The 17618-nt window shown below is 36.5% G+C and overlaps 1 protein-coding gene across 2 annotated transcripts in view; it reads left to right on the top strand.

The window, feature by feature from the left end:
• The window catches only part of LOC117169694 (glutamate receptor ionotropic, kainate 2), a 659604-nt gene that overhangs the window by 541744 nt on the left and 100242 nt on the right, over positions 1-17618 (top strand). For both annotated transcript variants that reach the window (XM_033356181.1, XM_033356180.1), the window contains one exon: positions 4386-4523. In XM_033356181.1, coding sequence (XP_033212072.1) covers positions 4386-4523 — 138 coding nt within the window. The remainder of the gene's footprint in view (positions 1-4385; positions 4524-17618) is intronic.

Below are 17618 nucleotides of genomic sequence, written 5' to 3'. Positions count from 1 at the left end.
CCCAGCCAATCAAGGAAAAACTTTAAATTTCCCAGCCAATAAAGGCAAGACTTTGTATCGCCCAGCCATTCAAGGCAAGACTTTGAATCGCCCAGTCAGTCAAGGCAAGACTTTGAATACTCCAGCCAGTCAAGGCAAGACTTACGATTGCCTAACCAGTTAAGGCAAGACTTACGATTGTATGTCCAATGAAGGTGAAACTAATTGCTTGTCTTCTTATGGAAACTTTCGCGCTTCATGTCAAACGATCGTTGAAGAGACTTTCGTTTATGACTAGTAGAGCCATCGTAATTTCTTTGCAAAGACCAGCAATAGTCGGCCATCATTCTTACATTGCATCGACCTTGATAATGTTGCTCTTTTTGGTGAAAGTCTTGATAAAAGCGTTCGTTCTCCGTTATCCAAAGTTCATACCTTGCACGAATGTCCCAAAGGCAAAGAAAACAAGGGTATTTAATGTTTCCTGCTTGTAAACGTATTATAAGATTTAAGTATCATTTTGAACACACTACAAATAAGCCAATTATAGACATTGTATTTTATTTTTATCAGGAGTAATTGGAAAGTATCATAAGATTCTTTCAGTGTAGTTGAGTGCAGTGGCATAGCCACAAAATTTTCCACCCGGGGCCTAAAATAATTTGCCGCCCATACTTCTCAAATCTGCATTTAATTTAAAGATGGTTTTGCCGCCCCAAGTGTTTGCGCCCGGGGAAGCGGGCCCCTTCGCCTCCCCCTAGCTACGCCACTAGTTGAGTGACCTACTGGAATTGCAGCGTAATTATTTCCATTATGTAATAGTACTGCTTTCAGACTTTCTGTAGACGAATCTATGAGAAGACGCCAATCCTCTAGCGCATATAAGTTTATTTTATATAAATTAATAAGTCCTTCGATATCATTACAATACACAGTCCCACTGTCCATTGAAAAGTACTTGATAAACTTTTCTTCTCTATTTCTGTAAACAGCTAATCTAGTGCCAGGTAACAATAGTTTCCTCTCTATGAGTCTTGAAGCGCAAAGCTCAGCTTTATCTTTTGGAAGATCAAGGTCACGTATAAAATCGTCTAATCCGTCTTGGTCAAAAAATTTAGGACTTTCATCATCTGATGCTTCCCAAGAAGAATCTTCAGTCGCATTAGGATCGTTAGTATCCATTGATTCGTGAGTTGATCGGTCACTTTTGTTTTCAGAATGATTTCTAATACCAATCTTTAAGCAATTCAATAAAATCAGATTTATCCCAGTGCTACGATGCGAGTGTGGCCCCTGAACGGGGTTACATGGCACGGATGCATGCTCTGTGCTGCGAGAAACACCCGGAGCTATCGCGCCTTTCGCAGCAACGTGGGCGAAAGCATGCTGCACTACTCCGTAAAAGAGTCCATGTAAGCGGAACGCCTACTCTACCATAGCTAGAACAAGCCGGCAACAGAGAAAGAGAGGCGACACTAAGACCTACCGCGGGCAGGCATACAATATATGAAGAGCGATGCCTTACGACCCGGATGCGAACCGTAAAACAAAACCAACGGCTGATCATAAGATCAAAAGACGAATGCAACAACTTGCCATAAAGATAGGCTGGACAAGACAGTACGCGTCCCGCATTCAGTGTGTGATTGACTACATCACATCTGGCAGGAATTTTACCGCCAAGGTTCGAAAGTTCGCGCGCGAACTCCGGACCCGTTATCACACACTTAACAAGTCAAAGCTGCTGACCATCAGGCAGCATATTGTTGAGAGAATACGGATACTATCTGACGCCAAGAGAAGTCTAGAGCGTAGGGAGAGGTGGGTCAGAGGAAATCAACAGTTTCTCTCTGACCCATCTCGACTCTTCCAAGACCCTCCAGTTACTGTCGAACACCCACCCAAACTAGAGGAGGTCGAAGTATTTTAGAAAGAAGTCTACGAAGTTCAATATAGACTCGACGAAGACTCAGAAAATATAAATATCTTCAAGGAGTTATGTGTTGCCCTCAAAACACCTGTTAAAGAATGCCCAACCATCACTACCGAGGAAGTGAAAAAAGTATTAAGAGGGATGAAGAACTATTCCGCACCGGGACCAGATTGTATCAAAACCTTCTGGTGAAAGAAGTTTTCTTCAACCCATCAGCATTTAGCCCGTATTTTCACCTCATATTTGAAGTCGGAAGAGCCGATTCCAGAGTGGTTGGTGGAAGGGCGCACAATACTCCTGCCGAAAATAGGCAACATAGCTGACCCGAAGAACTACAGGCCAATAACTAGCCGTAACGCACTTCATAAGATATTCACAGCTATCCTAAATGACAGAATTATTCGGGCAATTTAACCTGTATGGCAAGAAATATATGAACAACGAGGCTCAAAGAAAGGCGTAGCCGGATGTCGGTAGAACCTGCTCATCGATAGATGTGTCTGCAAAGATGCAGCATTCTACCAGCGTGTCCTATCGATGGCTTGGATTGATTATCGGATAGCTTTCGATTCTACATCCCATAGACTTATCATCTGTCTTTTGGAAATCTTAAAGGTTCATCCGCAAATAGTTGGGTGCATAGAGAGATTGATGCCGCTTTGGAAAACCAGTTTCACTATCTAATCTGGCAAAAATCGTGCGACAACTAACAAGGTCACGTTTCAGAGAGGTGTCTTTCAGGGCGACACCATGAGCCCACTCCTCTTTTGCCATACATTATTGCCACTATCTCTAGCACGGCGCCATTCCGACGGGTGCTTGTACGACAAACCTGCAGATCGAAATTACAAGGTCACTCATGTATTTTACATGGACGGTCTTAAGATCTATGCTAAAAACAGAGAGCAACTGCATCTAGCTCTGGGGAATATCGAACGATATACTAAGGAAATTGGAATGGAATTTGGGTTAGACAAATGCGCCAAGGTTTATTTGAAGCAAGGAAAACTTAATGGCATCCCTGAAGATCCTGAGCTCGTTGATAGAAGCACCAAACGACACCTTTGCGCTGGAGAGACTTATACATACCTGGGCGTGCCACAGAGCCGCATTCAGGATGTGACATCTATAAAGGATACCCTCCGAAGCCGCATATACTGGAACTTTATATTCTTGACAATTGTTTCTGTTGCTCACTCGAGGTCTGACATGGTTCTTCTTGACTTCGAGAAGCGAACCATGTTCGTTATCGAATTTTTGGCACCAGCTGACAAAAACATCATAGCCAAGGAGAATGAAAAGAAAGAGAGGTATCGAGACTTTATAAGGGAGTTGCAACGATTGTACCCGGAATATTCTGTTAAACTGATCGTCCTTATTATCAGCGCTCTTGGAGGTGCCAAGCTTTTACATGCTAATAGCCTAAAAAGCATCCCTGCGTGTCAACAATATGCTGGAACGCTTGCGGGAAAAATGCAGAAGGCGGTTGTCCTTGGGTCGCTCCGTGTTCTTAGTGTGCACGAGGCTTTTTCTATGTCGTCGTATTGATTCCTTTACAGACTGTAACCACCTATCTCATGGTTGTGAGATGTGGTTATGGCTGAAATTTTACCGCGATTTCGCTGGAAGCGGGTGCAATTTTTCAGATGAGCACCCGCTCCCGGCGAAATCCTGCGGTTGTCCTTATGACAAATTTTTAATTATATATGTATAAATATATATATATGCTTCGTAGGCATTTTGCAGAAGAATCCGACCTCTGGACTATCAATTGTTGTATGTGTAATGCATCAAGACCTTTGGCCGATGCGAACCCTAAAACAAAACCAACGATTGATCATAAAACCAAAAGACGAATGCATCAACTTGCCATAAAGACAAGCTGGGCAAGACAGTGTGCGTCGCGCATTAAGTGCGTGATTAACTACGTAACATCTGGCAGGAATTTTACCGCCAATGTTCAAAAATTTGTATGCGAACTCCGGATCTATAATCACACACTTAACAATTCAAAGCTGCTGATAATCAGGAAGCATATTGTGGAGAGAATACGGATACTATCTGACACTAAGAGAAGTCTTGAGCGGAGAGAAAGGTGGGCCAGAGAAAACCAACAGTTTCTCTCTGATCAATCTCGACTGTAATAAGACCCTACAGTGACTGTCGACCACCCGCCCAAACCGGAGGAGTATCTGGCTCGTATTTTCACCTCATATTTTAAGTCGCAAGAGCCAATTCTGGAGCGGTCGATGGAAGGGTGCACAGTAGACCTGCCGAAAATAGGAAACTTAGCAGACCCGAAGAATAGCAGGCCAATCATTTATCTTAACACACTCTATAAGTCCAGAATTTATTTTTCAAGTTATTAGTAATCTTAACGCAATTGCGAGATTGAAAATCTTGCTCAGACTATTCCACGCGGCAGACAGTCCTCATATTTTAACTGATCACCTTTCAATTCACATGTCTGCAGGTTCAGCCCTTACGAGTGGGAGAATCCTCGTCCATGCAATGGACAAACTGAAGCCATAAAAAACGAGTTTACTCTTCTAAACTCTCTCTGGTTCACCATAGGCTCGCTAATGCAGCAAGGCTCTGATATAGCACCAAAGTAAGTCAAACCGCATAAACATATTTTATGAAAGTATATTCAGATTTATGATGTTCACTCATTTAAGTTCAAGAACAAAATCAATAGCATTTCTTAAAACACGTGTATTCAATTAATCAGAATTCATAGGGGCAACAGTCTGTATGGAATAAACGTCCTCATCTGATTTTGCTGCTATATCTTAGGCTTGCTGTAATTCAGCGCGTGCTTATGAAAATGAATATTTCATGCAAAATTCCGTGGCTTGAAATTATAAGAAATATACAAATATTATGTATCAGTACTTTGAAGAAATAGATTTGCGTCTCCGGATATTTTAATCCCAACTAAATTTGTTCGGCAAAAATGATGTAAAATGATACCCATAAATCCTAATCATCATTCAAAAGTAAGTTTGCTCAAATAAAATCGCACCAGTATTCTCAAAAGTTTGTTACTAATTTAAATAGCTTAGCTATTTTCGGTGAAGAAAATATTTACGTCTAAAGTCATGTAATATTTTAATGAAATTCTACATGTAATTCTAAAGGCAGTTTAAAAGTATAGTTTTCAAAAAAAATGCAGAAACACCTGATGCAAGGAATTTAATAACTGAGCTAATGGAAGAAACCTTTACTTGTGAGGTTCTTATAAGCCTTTGTCGTTCTAAATAGTAAGAACTCGTATACTTTATATCTGCAAAGAAGTCTTCGCTGCAAAAAAATTATTTAGCTTAGAAAATTACAGGCCAATAACCTGTTTTAATAACGTGGCTCAAAAATAGGTTTAGTAGAAGCTGCGAGAAGCAGCTAATTCACAGATGCCTTGGAAGAGTGACACTAAACATCATCGCCTTGCAGAGAATCAACTTATATTAGCCAATTGTACTAAGATTATTTTAAAGCGAGGAAATATTACTAGCGGTCCCGAGGCCCCTGAGCTTATGGCTATAAGTCTTATCAGACACCTTCAAAATACAGAGACCTACACATACCTGAGCGTGCTTCAAAAGCAGCACTCTGTTCTGAGTACAGCTTACATCGTTGCAAATATTAGAGCTACTCTCTTCAATATACTAATGTATAACGAGATGATTGACGTAGAAGCATTCCTTTACAAAGCCGCGGAGTAGGCGGCCATAACGCTTGGTCTGAATCTTAACATTAGAAAAGAGTAGAGTGCATTGTTTCATATAGATTTCTCACTTCCAAAACCCCAGGTTAAAAAAAGGGGTGAAGAATTGCAACAACAGTTACTCGACAAATAAGTTTAACGAGAACTTTCACAAAAATGCAGAATATCAATCTCGATAGAAGAAGCAAACCTGTTTTTTCTTCAGATCATCAGGAGTTATTTCAGTTAGAAAGGGTTTTATTTTCGTATGAAAGGACGCTGTCATTTTTAACTTAGTATACCCTGACTGCATTTTGTGACAAGAAGTTCCCAGCGAAAGGTACATAATGTGTTATGCACACGCTGAGTACCAAGAACACATACTATCTGGATGCTCCTCCCTCGCGGGAACAATATATCTCTAGAGAAAATGCAGCCCTAAGAGTGCTTAACTATTTTCTTTATTTCTCTTACGGTGTTGACCGCAACCCTGCCCTGCCGAACGCTTCAAAGAAGATAAGGTCAATTCTCCAAGACGAGAAGTACCAAATATTTTTGTACTATGATTTTCGGACAGCAGTCTACATTACACAGTCGAGGCCTCACATTTTTTTCAGGACTTCGAGAAATGACCTATATTTGTAATCCTATTCTCGAATTTAGTAGACTAAAACATCAGTGCTAAGGTGCAGAAAAAAGACAAAAGGTATCAAGATTTTAGAAGGAAATTTCAGCTAATGTACCAAAAATATTGCGTCTAAGTTGCTTCCTTGTGATTGGTGCTCTCGGAGGTGCGAAACTATTACCACTTCGTAAGCTGAAAGCCACACCTACGTGTCAAAAACATGCCAATGTACTTACTAGATGGATGTAAAAAGCTCGCAAACTTATTTCACTATGTGTTCTCAAGAAATTTGTGAGTTTTGCTTGTCTGACTTTTTTTTTCTTTCTCTGTGATCACCCATCTCACGGACTTGAGCCATTGTGACAGAGTGCATTTCTTTCTTATTGGCTCCTTTCAAATCCAACAGGAGAACCTAGGACTAAGCCAAATGAGGCATCTTCAGGTTGCAGATAGAGGGCCCCTGTTCCAAGGGCTTCTGCTGAATATGGCTACAATCATTGAGAAGCTATCGTGGGCTATTTACCGAAAGCTTAATGACACCTGGGAGAGGTGTCATAAGCGGTGACTTAGGGATACCGGGCCACCTCCCAGATTATACAGCCTTAACCTGGAATTCGGAGCTCTAAAAGATTTTTCGAATTATTTTTCATTGTTTCTCGTAAAAACAATGGTCAAACAATGTTACCACTAAACCACATTATAGATCTGATCAAACTTCCTGGCCCATACCGCCTAATTATTGATCTCCCTATTTCTGTTGAAAATCCACCCAAGTCTGACAACGTAGAAACTTTTTTTAAAAGAGGTTTACAAGATGCCATCACGCAAATTGATTGCCAAAACTGAGAATATCATCTGGATTAAGAACCTTTGTCGTATCAGGATTCTGCAGTGACTGGGGTTAGGCCGCACTGTGCTTCTACCGAAACAGAGCGATTTATTCCACCCAGGAAACTATAGGACAATAACTTGTCTGAACACGCTGTATAAGATCTGTACAGTTATCCTAAATTACAGGATTGTTGAAAAAATACGTCCACTAGAGCTGCTTGTCGATAGCTCGAATTGTCTACCAGTAAGCTCTCACGGATTTGTCATTTGTCTTTTGGATAACTTAAAGGTTAAGCCACACATTTTAAAATGCATAGAGGAATTGAATTCCCTTTGACATACTAAATTGGCTACCATGTCTGAAAATTATCGTGTAACAACAAACAGCGTGACCTTCCCGAGAAGTATCTTTCAGGGCGACATTATAAGCCCTTTGCTCCTTTGTGGTACACTTCTGCTTCTAATTTTGATCAATTTTGAAATTTTAGAAATTTCTGATAACTCATGGAAATTCATCGATCATTATTAATAACTTTAGTGATTGGTAACTTCCGCCGAAGTGAGTGTGACATAACATAATATGGAATAACATCCTTATATCTTATACCACCAAGCTCGAGATCCATTTCGCTGTTTGTGTGAAAGCCCATCTAAACGCCCTACCTAAAGGAAAATAAGATCCATTCAGTAAAATACCGTAGCAATCCGTAGCTATGGTAAAACTAAATTTTAATGTTCATGATAGTACAAATAAAAGTAGTAATTATTGAGTAAATACGCGCACGATGGTAGAACCTTTTAAACAAAGAATTATTCGAAACACACCCATTCTCATAAGTTGTTTATTGAAAATTAACCTTCACTGTGTTAGTTTTATTAGTTATAGTTTATTTATTTCTGAAATATTTCTACACCGACTAATTAATTAATGCACAAGAGAATTTCCAGGTTATTAATTAGAGAAAAAATATCGCCAGATCATTGAAGGTGAAGTGAGAGACACATTTTAATTGCCATATAATCAAAATTCGGATTATGTGAGAAGACGTGTGAATTAGAAGATGTGTGGATTATAATGTAGAAGGTTCTAGAACAATTAGACAAAGAGGGAGATATGTTACTAGACAAGGATAGCAAATGTGCATCTATAAAAGGGCACATTGCATACATTTCCGTCAGTTGTCATCAAGGATTTGTTGAATACACACACGCCTACAAAATTGAAGTAAAGTGAAAATTAATACAGAGATTTTGCACTGCTTTCGTGTTTTATACAATTCATCACAAAAAAAACTTTTGCGAACATTCTTTTAAAAAATTATTACGAACGTCAACATATTCCACCTGTGCAGTGAAGATAGGAAACCTGGTGTCTCTTAAAAATTGGTTAGTGCACCCTCTATGGTTTTTTAAATTTAAACTATATCAAAAATACTAAACTATTTAAATTTAAAATCAAATTAAATTACATTTTTCTTTTAAATTTAAACTCAATGCAATTCGTTGAAAATATTATTTGTGAAATTTCTGGAGTATGACAGTCACTTCATAGCGAAAAATTTGTTTCCAGTTTTCTGCTAGCCATTGAGCGATTAATCAAAATAGACTCACTGGACTGCAGAAAACTTATTCAAATTTATCAAGAAGCCTATGAAGTGCTGCATGAAAATGCAACAACTTCCGAAATCGCCTACTGGACACATCAGTGCACACAGGATATTCGGAGATTAAACAAAATTCTGAGGCGAGGAAAGGAGCATCTCTCTCTGGGGGAAAAAATAAATTGCAGTCAACAATTGGTCTACTGACATGCAAAAACCGCACATTCAAGAAACTTCAGAAGAGTGGAACTGGCGTGAATGAAGGTTTGGATAGGAAAGGAGACAGAATCAGATGGCAGGATCTGGAGTCTGCTTTTAAAAGTCGAGTCAGAACAGTTTTGGTTATAAATCTAACACATAAAGATTTAGATGATTTTTTTATGGATGCAAAAACAAAGATTACACATAGACTAAAAAATGCTTTGAGAACTTTTGTGGGGGGCTTAAAAACGAATGTTATTGTTGCAGCAAAATTTAGTGCTATAGAAGAGGGTAGGGAAATCGAATCAATAAAATTTTTTGATACTAAAAATGAACTTATTTGAGAAGCAACCGAAATAAATGAATCGTTTGAAAGTAAGGTTAGAGAGCAACTTTTATCTAAAATAGAGGAATTCCAGCAAAAAAAATCGGGCTAGAGATTAAAAGAGATTATAAATTTAAATAATAATATAAATAAATACGCACCTTTTGCAGTAGGCTCATCAACTTTTGTGCGATTACCTAAATTTATAAATGATAAAAAAGCAGTTGTAAATGATAGGAACAGTGACGAGTACTGTTTTCTCTGGTCGGTAATGGCCGCTCTTTGCCCTGCTGACAAGAACATCAATCGCGTCTTTTCCTATCCACATTTCGATACGCTCTTGAAACGTGATGGAATCAACTTTCCCATCACTTTTCAAGATATCAAAAAATTTGAAAAAATGAATCAATTGCGTATAAATGTTTAGGTATAGAACATGAGGAAAATAGGAAAAAGGATGAGATAAACAATATAAACAATATAAACAATGAAATATCAAAATGTCCTACAATTCACCTGCTAATGATTGAAAAATACTGATTTTGATTATGATAACAATAACCCTGAAAGTAATCCAGTGTATCACTTCGCATGGATTAAAAACCTCTCTCGAGTCATAAAATCACAATTTTCGAAAGAAAATCGTCGCACATGGTTCTATGATAGGTGCTTGTGTCACTTTAAATTTGAAAACTCTCTGATTAACCATAGAGCTAATTGTGAAAATCTGAATAATTGTAGAGTAATGCTTCCAACAGAGAAGGATGGTAGGAACATATTCAAGTTTAAAAATTACAGATACAAAGAAAATGTACCATTTGCAGTACATGCAGACATTGAATGTTTTCTGGAACCAGCTACAAATTCACAAACACATAAAGCGGCGTATCAAAAGCATATCCCTACTAGTGTTGCGTATTATACAAAACGCAGTTTTAACGATTCGGTCTCAGAACATAAAGTATACCGTGAAAAGGATTGCATTGAATGGTTTATAAAAGAATTAAAAGATTTAGCGTTAAAAGTAAATTCTCTTTTGAAAAATCCAGTAAGAATGGAAAAATTAACTTTGAAGCAAAAACAAGAATTTCAAAATACAAAATTGTGTCACATTTTTGAAAAAGATTTTAAGAAAGATGATGTTAAGCATCGCGACCATTGTTACTTTGCAGGTAAGTACCGTGGACCAGCACATGGAAGCTGCAACATTAATTACAAAGACTCTCATATCATTCCAGTACTTTTTCATAATTTATCTGGCTACGACTCACACTTTTTCATTAAAGAATTATCACAAAGTTTCGAGGGACATGTCTCAATGACAGCGAAAAAACAATAACTAGAAAATTAGGTAAAAATGACAGTGAATTCAATTTGTTAACAAGAAAAGGTGTCTTCCCATACGACTACATTGATAGTTGGAAGAAATTAGAGGAAGACAGTTTACCTCCAAAAGAGGCATTTTATTCCAAATTAAACGATTGTCACATTTCTGACGAGGATTATCAACACGCTTGTAAAGTGTGGGAAACGTTTAATTTGAAAAATTTTAGAATAGTATTCCGACTTGTACCTGAAAACCGATGTTTTACTTTTGGCTGACATTTTGGAAAATTTTCCAAAAGCTTGTGTTGCAACATATAAATTAGATCCATTAAATTATTACACAGCACCGGGACTTTCTTTTGATGCAATGCTAAAGTACACTGGAATCGATCTACACTTACTGACTGATGTAGAAATGCTACTCTTAATTCAGAAAGCAATCAGAGGTGGCGTTTCACAATGCTCTAACCGTTTTGCGAAAACAAACAATGGATTTATGGGGGAAGATTTTAATCCATGCGATTCGGAATCATACATTTTTTATTTGGATACTAACAATCAGTATTATGTCCTGAACACTTTGTGCCTCCTGGTTCAAAATGTCAGATTCCAAAATGAGTAGCCAATTTGCTACCAAAGAAAAACTATGTACTACATTACCGAAACCCAAAAATGTACTTAAAATTTGGCATGAAACTAATTAAAATTCATCGAGCGCTAAAATTCAAGCAAAAAGCGTGGCTAAAAGAATATATTGATTTAAACACTAAACACAGAAAAAGAGCAACTAATGAATTTGAGAAAAATTTCTATAAATTTATGAACAATTCTGTTTTTGGAAAGACAATGGAAAACGTTAGAAAGCACACAGATGTCCAGCTTGTGACAAAATGGGAGAGGAGAAATGGAGCAAAAGCTCTAATTGCTAAACCAAACTTTCATAGCTGTACCATATTTGATGAAAATATGGTTATTGTTGAAGTTAACAAAACAAAGATCTTTTTCGATAAACCTATCTACATTGGTTTCACAGTCCTTGATATCTCAAAAATTATCACGTATGATTTTCATTACAACTATATTCTGCTAAATTTTGCAAATTCTGCAAAATTGCTATATACAGATACAGATAGTCTAATCTATCATTTCACTGTTGCCAACTTTTACGAATATATTAAACGAGACATTCATAAATTCGACACATCAGATTATCCAACAGACAATGTTTACGGAATTCCTCTAAAAAATAAAAAAGTTTTGGAATTAATGAAAGATGAATGCAACGGAAAAATAATGGCCGAATTTGTGGGTTTGAGATCAAAATTATATGCATATAAAGTTTTGACTCATCTAGTATATATCTTAGATTGTATAACTTATAATCTTAGATCGTATAACTGTGAGTTTATCGGTTTAACAAATAAGTGTATGATTTAAAGCAATTAAGAAAAGTCAGTATGCGAGAATACGTGAACAGCGACGTATCGTTCTCTAGTCAGCCTAGTCCCTCCTGAAAGTTTTGAAGGAGGATCTAAAGAAATTGTTCAAAACTTTAGTGTCTTTCATGATGGAGTGAAAGTTGAGTATGATTAAGGAAGACTTAGTTTTCCGGACTCAAAATTGTATTAATAAATTTATAGTGACTGAGAATGTTGAATTTTAATTTAATTTGCATAAATCCAGCAAACTCTAATTTAAACATTTATAACAAAACATTCTACATTTCTAAAAGTGTCCTTTGAGCCGGATACACTTATAGGTCATACCTTATATGTATACACTTAAGGTCATCGAGCAAAGTATAATTGCTACCAGGCTAAATTATTTCTCCATCTTCAAGATCACGCTCTCTCTCCTAAAATTATTACTAACAATATTCTTGCAGTATAATTTTTGTTAAAAATTGCAAGAAAAATAAAGTCCTTACTCTTGGAATTAACAGAAGTCTGTCAATCAATCCCGAGGACTGAAACTAATTTTAAAAAGCTGGAAAAGTCCAACATTACCATAGCTATAGTAAAATCGAGAATTGAACTCTTGGATCAAAGCTGGGAGAAATGTGAAAATTTACATTTAAAAATTGAAGCTTCAACGACCACGACAGAATGCGAAAGTCTCGATTATTTTAGTACATATAAATTCTCACAAATTGAAGATGCGTATTTAAGTGCTCGCGATTTTATAATAAATCAATTAGGATTGATCACTCCAGCAGTTCGCTCGAATGATAGTTTGAATCAATCGCAGTTTGTTCGACGTGATTTTTTGCCGGTAAAAATTTCTCAAATTACTTTACCTGTATTTTCCGGACATTATAAGGATTGATGTAAATATTTGGAAACACCAAATCAAATATGATTTCAAATGTAACTATATTAAATTATTTAAAGTCTTCTTTAAAGGGCAAAGCAGAATAACTTTTGAAACATGTAATAATTACGGAAGCTAATTTTGTTTCCACATGGGAGTCGCTAAAGGTTAGGTATAATAATAAGAGAGCACTTATTACAGCTTATTTACAGGAATTTGCAAGTCTCTTGAATGTATCTAATAATGTTCTAGAAGATCTCAAAGGATTCCGCGATACTACTGATGAGCCTCTGGCGGCTCTCAACAATTTTCACCGCCCAATTGATAATTGGAGTGATTAATTAGTGTGTTTAGCTACTAAAAAAACTCGATACTTAATCTTTAAAGGAGTGGGAGATGCAAGTTGGTTCCGAATCGGATTATCCCACTTATAAATAATTCGATACGTTTTTAGAAAAACGTATTCGCGTTTTAGCAGCGATACAAGTTTCGAAGAATAATGCTAAAATGAGCTCACAAGACAAAAATAAAAATACTAAACAATCAGGATTTCGGAATCATAATACATATCCCACCTCTTGTGTAAGGAAAGCATACATTGTTTAAATGTTTTGCAATTTAAAACATTGTCAGTTGAAGAACGTAAGGAAGTTGTCACTTGCCATCACGTTTGTTATAATTTCTTTAAGCCTGGTTATATCTCTTTTAACTGTAAAAGCAAACTGAAATGTAGTAAATGCGGTAGGAAACATAACACCTTGTTGCATGTCAATAATTTGGAATCTATCACATTGCCATCAGCTGACACTACGTCTCTACATTCCCAATTGCCAGTCCCGGGTTCTTCTACTTCACCAGATAACGATACTGGTAATGTAGCTCAAGTTGCGAGAGCAAATCATGCCTCACTTAATAACAACTCAAAAAATGATCTCTTATTCCCTTTTTTAAATAATCACCCAAATATATCGCGTTTAACATTAATAGCAACAGCAGTAATTACCTTGAAAGCTGATAACGGAAGAGCTTATAAATTTAGGGTTTTATTGGATCAAGGCTCGGAATGTTGCTTTATTTCAAAAATAGTGATGAAAATCTTGAATCCTAGTTCCCAGAAGGTTAAAGCAATAGTTTATGGGGTTAGTGGAATTAATATTGGCTCATCTAGAAAATTAGCTCGGTTAAATTTGCTTCCTGCCGAGCAAAACTGTTTTAAAGTCCTTATTTAAGCCTTAGATTTGCTGCATCTCACCTCTTATACGTAACCTGAAAGACCTGATCGGGAAAATGTAACTGATTTTCCTGAATTGAATTTAGCTGATCCTAAGCCCTATAGTTCCCAACAAATAGATTTATTTTTAGGTGCTGATAAGTATGACTCGTTCTTATTGCCTAGCCTACAGCAGGGTGTGCTAAACACTCTTACAGCTCAATCTATCATTTTTGGTTGGATGTTGTTAGGTCCAGTTATAGAAAATAAAATAAAGACAAGCATTCCACTTACAATACATCAGAGTACAACTGCTGAAATCTTGCATGAAGACTTGACTACGTTTTCGAAATCGGAAAAACACCCTAATAGAAACCCCCTGACTGACGAAAAAAAGTTTTGCGAGGAATATTTCTTCATGACGCACCAACGCATAAAAGATGGACGGTACTTAATACGATTACCATTTAATAATGAGCCCCCAAAAAAAATCGGTGCCTTCTTCATTAGACCAAACATCGTATTGAATAGAATTCTACGACGATTGACTAAAAATTCAAAATTGTTCCAAGAATATTGGGCTTTTTTATCTGAATATGAGAAACTAGGACAAATGGAACTTGTTAGAGAAGAAGAGCTAGATAATTCCATTCAGATTGTGTATTTACCATACCACCCGGGTTTGAGAGAAAGTAGTTCTACTACTAAACTAAGAGTTGTGTTTAATGCATCAAGTTTGACTTCTAACAATACTTCCTGAAATTCACACTTGCATATTGGTTCAAAGATTCTAAATGATTTAGTCTCTATTATATTGAATTGGGGATTTCCTCGTTTTGTTTACATGGGTTACATAGAAAAAATGTTTAGGCAAATTTTTGTAGATGTTTGTGTTTGAAATTATCAAAGAATGTTATGGTGCTCACCTGATAATAACATGGTGGTCTATCAACTCTTGAGTCTCACTCATTGCACTGCCTGTACTCCTTACTCGGCTAATATAGTAATTAAGCAATTAGTTAATGATGAAGGCAGTAAGTTTCCTTTAGCTAAAAGTATCCTGGAAAGGAATATCTACGTCGATGATATTTTGCTTGGTGCGGATACTAAATTACAAGCCAAGGAGAAGCAACAGTAAGTATCTCAATTGATGGAAGCTGGTGGTTTCCACTTGCGAAAATGGGCGTGTAAAGATTCAGAGTTATTAGAAGATAGTCCTTCTGGAAAGCATGAAAGGACTATAGAGTTTCAGTTAGCTTCAAATTGGCCAGTTTTTTTAGCTAATAGAGTTTCGCTGATTGACGAGATAGTCCCTCGTGCCAAATGGCGATATATCTCTACCAAGAATAATCCAGCGGACTGTGCCTTTGTTATCAAACACTCTAAATACCCAAAGTCTAAACGTCAATGTTTGACTCCTTCCCTCAGTACACTTGAAATCCGGAACGCTGGAATATTTTGCATGATCCTATCAGCTTTGACGAGAAGCATCCCATACTTTTACCACAGCATCACCTGTGAACTTGATCTTAAAGTAACTTGTAATCACCCCTTAACGCATACAGGGGTAGATCGTGCAGGCCCGTTTAATGTACGGTTTGCTCCTGGACGTGATAACAAAAGTTATAAAACTTACATAGCATTTTTTGTTTGTTGCTGCACGTGCGCCGTACATTTAGAGCTCGTGTCTGACTGCATGTCTTCTGTCTTTCTTGCCGCCTTCCAGCGATTCTCTTCTAGGCAAGGAAGACCTGATCACTTCTATAGTGACAATGGCACGACATTTCGTAGGGCTGATAAAGAATTAAGAAATTTAATTTGGAAAATCAAGCTCGATAGTAATTTGCATAACGAATTCGCTACCGAAGGCACCACCATCTACAGCGAATTGTTGGCGCTCAGACTCTAACTTAAGAAGAGTTTTCTACTCTCCTAACGCAAATTGAAATGTGCCTCAATTCCCGCCCTATCGCTTCATTTTGCAATGATCCAGAAGACTTCGCTTATCTCACACCTGGACGTTTTTTAATTGGGGCTCCTTTGATCAGTATTCCCGTAGAATCCGTAAAATCTACTGCAGAGAACCGATTAACACGTTGACGATTAGTACAAAAATTTCTGAAATTTACTGGAGAAGATGGGGTATTGATTACATACAATACTTGCTGAAACGCTACAAATGGTTCAATGAAACTCTCAATCTCATGATCGGTGATATTGTTCTTATAAAACATGATTCGCTACCGCCATGTCGATGGTGATTGGGTAGAATTACTAAATGTTACAAGGGAAAGAACGATTTAGTACGAACAGTTCGAATAAAAACTGCCAGTTCTGAATATGATCGACCGATTACTCAAATCTGCCTCTGACATGTAAAATCTAAAGAGGAAAGCAAAATATAAAGTTTAATGTTAAGATATATTTAATGAAATCTTGTAAAATAAGCAATTCTTCTCTTTGTTAATTTATTCGCACCACTTATGTACTAATGGATCGTGGAGGGCGGCTAAGACCTATAGAAAATTAGTTTATTACTCATTACACTAGCTTACACGGCTGGTGGCATTTATTTTGCTATTAGATAAAAATTAAACTTAATTTTTTGTCGAGCTGTTATTACACTTGAGGCGGCCGGTATGTTCACGAAAAGCTTTGCAATTTTTAGTTCAAGAAATTTTGCACTGTTAGTTTATCGGTTTAACGAATAAGTGTATGATACAAAGTAATCAAGAAAAGACAGTATGCGAGAAAGTTAAAAACTTTTGTGTCTTTCGTGATGGAGTGAAAGTTGAGTATGATTAAGGAGGTCTTAGTCTGCCGGGCTCAAAATTGTATTAATAAATTGTTAGTGGCTGAGAATGCTGAATTTTCATTAACTTTGCATGAATCCGGCCAACTCTAGTTTAAACATTTATAAAACATATTCTACATTTCTAAACCTTAGTGGAAATTAGTTCAATTAAATTAAAATTAGCGATAAATTAAAATAATTTTTTGCCGTGTAGGTACAAACCCACTTGCTACAAACTATTAATTCTGAAAATTTATATTAAAAAAATTATTTTTATTGAAAAATAAAGAACAATATAACACTTTTAAATATTTTCTTCTAATTTAAAGTCAATAAAAATAATTTTAATGTCAACAGTCCTTATATATTATTGTTGTAATATATTTCAAATACATTTCTATTAAGGGATATCACACATTATATAATCTAATGGTCGATAAATTTACCTTGACTCTAGGAAAATAGCAAAAAAGTTGACTTTTTAGATTTTTTGAAACTTCAAAGTGAATAAGGGAAGTTAAAAAATATGTTACTGGAATCATCTCTATACAGGTCTAAATCAGCTTGCTTTAAACTGTTTATATTGATAATTTAAATCTCAAAAACAAATTCCTTTGAAACGTTAGGGGAGTGTTTATGACTACCAAAAGAAACTTTTCACTGCTTGTCCACTTGTTGGAAACTACTCTTGATATCTATAATGTTGTTTTTGTTGCTTTTTCGAGTTAAAGTCAATGAAAAAAATAGTTTTTAAAATGGTTTTCCTAAAAAAAAGGATAA

The sequence above is a fragment of the Belonocnema kinseyi genome, chromosome 3 (assembly GCF_010883055.1).
Source record: "Belonocnema kinseyi isolate 2016_QV_RU_SX_M_011 chromosome 3, B_treatae_v1, whole genome shotgun sequence".
NCBI lineage: Eukaryota > Metazoa > Arthropoda > Insecta > Hymenoptera > Cynipidae > Belonocnema > Belonocnema kinseyi.
Note: the sequence above shows the minus strand (reverse complement) of the source record. Positions and strands in the feature narration are given on the sequence as shown.